The sequence below is a fragment of the Crocuta crocuta genome, unplaced genomic scaffold (assembly GCF_008692635.1).
Source record: "Crocuta crocuta isolate KB4526 unplaced genomic scaffold, BGI_CrCroc_1.0 scaffold64, whole genome shotgun sequence".
In the NCBI taxonomy this organism is placed as follows: Eukaryota; Metazoa; Chordata; class Mammalia; order Carnivora; family Hyaenidae; genus Crocuta; species Crocuta crocuta.
Genome location: NW_027530640.1, coordinates 5,146,455 through 5,152,454, shown reverse-complemented (window position 1 = coordinate 5,152,454; position 6,000 = coordinate 5,146,455). Strand labels below are relative to the sequence as shown.

Here is a 6,000-nt window from a genome sequence, read left to right as displayed (position 1 = left end):
TGCCAGAGCGTACACAGACCACCTCTCTCTTCGCTGGCTTTTGAACGTGGCACCCACGGGCCTCCGGTATCTGCAAACTTGGGTCCTGGGAGGCGTCCGCGTCAGCGGGAACCGGCCCACAGGCACGCGTGTCTCCGAGAACAGGTGACCGCAACCCCTCTGCCACCCGAGTCTGCCCAGCAGTCACAGGGAGGGGCGCGCGGAGAAGGGGTCGCGCAGCGGTGGGGTGGGCGCGGCTCCCGCTCCCGCGCTCGTCTCCCGTGCGCCCCTCTTCTGCCCGTTTCCCCCGAACGCCTGGTCCTGACGTTGGGGGCTGGGGCGCAGAGGGCTCGTCGACGCTGCGGCTGGCCCCTCCCCCTCCCGGGCCTCGGCGGTTCCGAAGAGGCTCTGAGCGCTGGGGCGCCCGGGACTCGGCAGGCTGCAGGGCGGCCAGGGGGGCTCGGGTGCCGAGCGCGCGCCGCGCCCTCCCCCTCCAGCCAAGACACCGCAGCGGCGCGGAGCGGGGGGGGCGCTGCGGAGCCGGGGNCGCGGCCACTGCTGGGGCTGCGGGGCTGCGGGCCGAAGAGGCCGTGCGGGGCCAGGCCGGGCCCCGCTGACCGACATGCTGACCTTCTTCCTCGTCTCCGGGGGCTCCCTCTGGCTTTTTGCGGGTAAGTCCCTATTCTGTCCTCGTCCCAGACCTCCCTCCCCCGCGCGCTGTAGAGTCTTGGCTCCTGGTGGAGATGAGCTCCTCGTCCCGGCCCCTGAGCAGTCCCTTCAAGCCTCTCTCGCCACCCCGGCCTCCCAGGTCGTTTCCCCACCCCTCAAATTCTGGCGGGCTCTGGGTTGGGTTTGGGAAGCAGCTGGGTGTTCAGAAACGAGGGCCCCGGCTCTCAGGATGGCACAACAGCCTCCCTCCGGTTCTCTCACCCTCTCCCCTTATGGGAGCATCTCCGGTGATGAAGACTAGGCCGGGCACACTCGTACCCCAAGGGACGGACATAGGGCATCCTTGCCCATCCCTAGTGTCCAGCAGCAGAGGTTGTTGGTCCCTGAGGTTTCGCCGCTGGTTCATCAATGACATAACCAGCACTGACCTGGGGCTTCTGATCCTGGTCAGAGGTCTCCTCAAGACCCTTCACTGCCCGCCCTTGCGTCAGAAATCTTAAACCAGATTTCTGTAATGAGGTGTTTACCTGACTCCTCAGCTATACCCGGTGGTTGTGTCCCCACTGCTCCTGGGCCTTTCCCCTCCCCCTCACAGGAGTCAGCTCCTCGCCCCTACATTCTCCTAGGAAGCAATGAGGACCCCCTGTGAATCCCTGCCCAGCACTCCCTCCCCACCCCCACACACCTGGGGTCTCACCACAGGCCGGTTCATCCACCAGTTCTGCTGCCTGCACCAGCCAGTCCCCTCTGAGAGCGTTGGGTTCCTCCAGGGTATAATACCACTGAAGGGTCTCCACATCGGACTGCCCATGTGCAGATTTAAGCCTGATAAGATATGTGAAGTGTTTGAACCTTAAACTGGTCTTAAAAGGGACCGAGTCCAAAGTGAATACTCTATAAATGTTCACGTTCAAACTGCAGCTTCAGAGGTCATAAGGTTCTTTTTGAGCCAAAGAAGGGGAAGCCGACCGTTTTTGAAATCCTTACCTGAAACTTTACATGTTTTACTTAAGATTCACAGCAAATACTAGGAGTTTGGGTGCTTTCCTTTTCCAACTGAGTTTCAGAGGTAATTGACTTGCCCAGTGTCAGTGGATAATATCTGGCAGAGTGGGATTTGATGTGAGATTTTAATTGATCAATCATTGCCAAGTGCATGGTGGTACCAGGCCTGAAACTTGAGGGTTGGTGAGTAATCACTGACTCCCCCATTGCCCTGAGTTGGGCCACAGGGACACTTACCCTGAGCCGGGGAGTGAGTGAGGCCTCTCTAATCCCTTCAGCTCCCTAAGCTCCTTCTGTCTGCTGGTGTCTGAGGACAGGCCGTGCAGGGCCACTCTGGGCCTGATGTGCTTATCTAGCAGGCAAGGTCGGAGCTAGAGCTGGGCTCGCGGGTAAGGGGCAGGTGTTACCAAAATCGTAATGAGGATGATGCTGCTGATAGCAACACCTACCATTTCCTAGGTGATGGTCTCCAAATCTTTCCCTAGTGCCGGGACCCTTTGCTTCACCTTTAGTAGGGCCTCACCGAGCCATGGGTCCAAGGGCAGCCCTCTGGAACCTTGGTCTTCTGTGGCTGCAGGGAGATGTTTGGAGACTACAGGGCCACATATGCCGGGAGTAATCAGAAGCCTTTGAGAAAAAGCCCCTCACAGTCTGGAATTGGGGTTCAGCAGACATTGACTCAAACTGGCCTTCTGTCCTGCTTCATTGTGGAGCATTTCCCAAAGTGGTCACATGCCTCCCTGAATGACTGCATAGAGGCCCTGGAGTGGTCAGGGAAGGCAGCTCTTGGTACAGGTGGCAGCTGCTTCCAAAGAGGGCAAGCTTCTAACAGCAAACCGGAAATTCCTCACAGATGCCTCACTTGCCACAAGAGTGAGCGACAAAGTAATGATCACTGGATGAAGCATCCCATATACATGTTAGGGCACTCCCAGATCAGGTGTCCACCTTGCTTGGAACTTTGCCTGGACCCCAGCTTTTCCCTGGGAAGAGAGGGAACTCCTAGACTAAGACTGACAACACATTCGGCCTTGTGATCTCCAGGGTTCCTAGGCAGCTGTCAGATCCCTTTGGCTCAGCTAGAAAGAGGAGAGGACCCTCAAGGTGATGTCACTCTTGAGTAGAGGTATGTGCTTTTCACCACCCATTCTGGCTCGAAGGAGACAAAGACTGCCTACAAGGGGCTGCAGGGAGGGGATAATGTAAAGGGTAAGAAGAGGTCACCTGGAGGAAGAACTTTCTATCTGGGGAAGGCAGCCTTGTGCTCTGAGGCCTAGGAGAGCAAGAGCTGCATATTTCCTATTCTGCACTGGGGAGGCCAGTACTGAGTCCTGGGGCAGCCCAGGTCCCACCTGTGTGTTGAGTAGTAAACAAGGAAACAAATAAAATAGATCCAGCCTGAGTCACATGCAGTGCCTGGCCTGAGAAAACATGGTTGGTCTCTGTGTGATGAATACTCAGAACTGTGGGAGCAATGGATTGGCACTTCTGCCTGGCCATCTGATACCATTGGGCAAAGCAGAAAGAGGTACCCCACTTAGCGGATGAATTTCTTCAAGGGTGTCCCTTCCTCTAGGTTGGTGCAGGCCCATGCCCTTGCACAAGGTCTGTTCTGCTCAACCATATGGCCGACCATTGGTGACATCTTAATAGGCTTCTGCAGCATACAGGGGTGTTTGTCAGAGGCAGGTAGAGGACATCAGGGGAGCAAAGGTGTGCAGGGAAAATTGTGGGGGAGTGGGTCTTCAGAGCCTTGTGCCTGGGGAGCCTAGGTTGGGGGAGGAAGATGGAGTCTGGATAGGTGGAGATTCCAGAGGAGAGAGGGTTTCTTTAGCCTGCAGAGCAGCTTTCTGTTCAGCTGCACTGGCCAGGCTCAGCCAGCAGGGGGAGGATGGAGGCTGTTGGGCGCAGAGAGGCTGTTGATGGTTTGGATGAGATTAGATGTGGCTCAGGTTGAGGCCGGGCTCCTGGAAGGGGAAGGTAGGAGGCCCCAGCTGTGACTGTGGGGAATGAAGGCTGGCTTTGGTTGCAGAGACTGGTGTGGCAGCCATCTGGCTGTAAGTGTCCAAAGCAGGTGCAGGCTTGCACAGCTTGGCTCTGTTCAACCCCATCACATCTTCCCACCCACTGATCCCAGGCTCCCAGTAGTGTGGGCCGTTACAGGGGGCCCAAGGAGGCACTTGGGACCTGAAAGGATTGTGGAGCTCCAGGCAGAACAGCTGAGGACATGCCTCACAGAAGAAAATTTAGATTTGCACATGGCGCACTGCCCCGTAGGAGAATTCTCACCTCAGCACCTTATCCTCCCCAGCCTACCAGTGACAGCACACCAACACCAGAGGGCGACAGAACCGGGCCTTTCAGCTGTCTGGCTGGTTTTCTTTTTCATGTGATTATAAGGGCCCTTAGGTTGACCTTCAGAAGGCTGACTTTGGTTCAGCTTCGGACCCAGATGAGACCCAGGACTGTCCCATACACATGAAAAGCAGAATAAGTGAGCATGAGGCTCTGGCTTATTTGCAGAAAGAGGCAAAAGTTACAGGCATTTGTGTAACACAAGCTGCACTTTGTGATTAGCCATGTTAGCGTGGCACATAGTAGGCACTCACATATTTATGGAATGTGGGAGGGGGGTTGTTTTCATGGGGGAAAGTGTTGTTGCGAACGTGCTGATTTGACTTCTGTTTCCCTGAGCACCTACCATGTGCCAGGCCCTGTGTTCTACAGTTCTCTAACTTTTCCTTTAATCTCCCCCACAACACTGTGGTGCTGTTATCCCCATTTAGAAGATGAAGCAGTGAGACTCAGAGAGATTCAAGGGTGAAGCAACTCCTAAGAGCTGTGAGCCAGACCATACCCTCCGACGTCCAGTCCAGGGAGGGACCATCAGACATGAGCAGCCAGGGCATGAGCCCTCCAGCAGAGTTGTCAGTGGGCACAAGTAAGGGAGAGGTCCTTGGAAGGGGGAAGGTTTAAAGAGAGGACATAAAGTGCCAACAGCAGGGGCTGGCACATAGGAAAGGACCCTTTAAAATGTTAATTCAAAGGGCGCCTGAGTGGCTCAGTCAGTTAAGCATCTGACTTCGGCTCAGGTCATGATCTTACGGTTTGTGGGTTCGAGCCCCACATTGGGCTCTGTGCTGACAGCAAGCTCAGAGCCTGGAGCCTGTTTCGGATTCTGTGTCTCCCTCTCTCTCTGACCCCCTGCTCCTGCTCTCTCTCTCTCTCTCTCTCTCAGAAATAAATAAAAACATTTTATTTATTTATTTATTTTTTAAACATTTTAAAAAAATAAAAAATAAAATAAAATGTTAATTCAAGCTAGGCTTTCCTTAAAGCAGGTGCAGGGTTCTGATGTGGCATTCTAGGCAGAAGGACCCGTCTGAGGAAAGACTGGTCATAGGAGTGAGGGAATTCTAGGGACAAACTCTGCTTGGCCAGTGAGGTCATCAGGGCTGGGTTCTGCAGGCCCAAGGATACTGGCCTGGGCTTTGTTCCGTGCAGTGGCTGCGTCAAAGACACATAGCCCATACTGGACATGTGGGTGGCCAAGGTGACACTACCCCTGCGCATCCACATGCCACACCTAATGGCACCTGTCCCACTGAACTGAAGTTTTGCGCCTCCTCTAGCATGATCTCCTAGAGGGCAGGGCCAGAGCTTCTCCTCTCTGTGCCCCAGTCTGCGGCCAGGCGCAGTGTGCACTGCTGTTTATTGCATAAATGAATAATATGAAGAATTCCATGAGAATAATTTATTTTAATAACGATGTGTTTTATAAGCCGTTCTCTTACCACACATCACTTAGCAAATAATAGATCTTGCAAGTGCTTTTGGTAGGTCCCAGGCTCTGTGCCCCACTGAGGGGTGATGCCAGTGTGCAAGAAGCAGCAGGGGAAGGCAGGTGGGAACTCCTTGCAGGCAGGACAGGTCAGCCTTCATGGGGGAACCGTCAGTGCTAAGAACCCAGAACAGAAGGAGGTGCTCCAAAAGTTTCTGCTGAAGGAAGGAAGGATCCAACCCATACCTGCAGGTGATTTGTTTTGTGGAATATGATCTTCTCTGAGGGTGAGGTGCTTTTGTTTCCTTAGAGATACAATAGGGTGGGAGCCCTGGCCAAGCAGAGCAGATGGGAGGCCCTAGCCAGGGTCCTCAGCTCACTGGATGGTCTGGTGTGATGGCCCCATTTCCTGCCTTGGCCTGGCCAGAATCCTCACTAGTCACCCACTGAGCCTCAGGGATGCTACTTGGGGCCATTGGAGTGTCCCTTCTGGATGCCCAGGCTGGTCTCTCACCATGGCTTGGCTGCTCTGGGAGCTCATGGTGGGCGTAGTCATTCCCAGACCT

General features: G+C 54.8%; 1 protein-coding gene across 3 annotated transcripts in view; it reads left to right on the top strand.

Moving 5' to 3' along the window:
- Positions 1-551: 551 nt before the first annotated feature.
- ACSL6 (acyl-CoA synthetase long chain family member 6) overlaps positions 552-6,000 on the top strand; it is a 61,733-nt gene continuing 56,284 nt past the window's right edge. For 2 of the 3 annotated variants that reach the window (XM_077768592.1, XM_077768591.1), the window contains exon 1: positions 552-650. In XM_077768592.1, the coding sequence (XP_077624718.1) occupies positions 602-650 (49 nt within the window). In that variant the 5' untranslated portion in view covers positions 552-601. Of the gene's footprint in view, positions 651-2,697; positions 2,780-6,000 lie in introns of all 3 variants that reach the window. The other variant, XM_077768593.1, reaches the window with a different exon arrangement.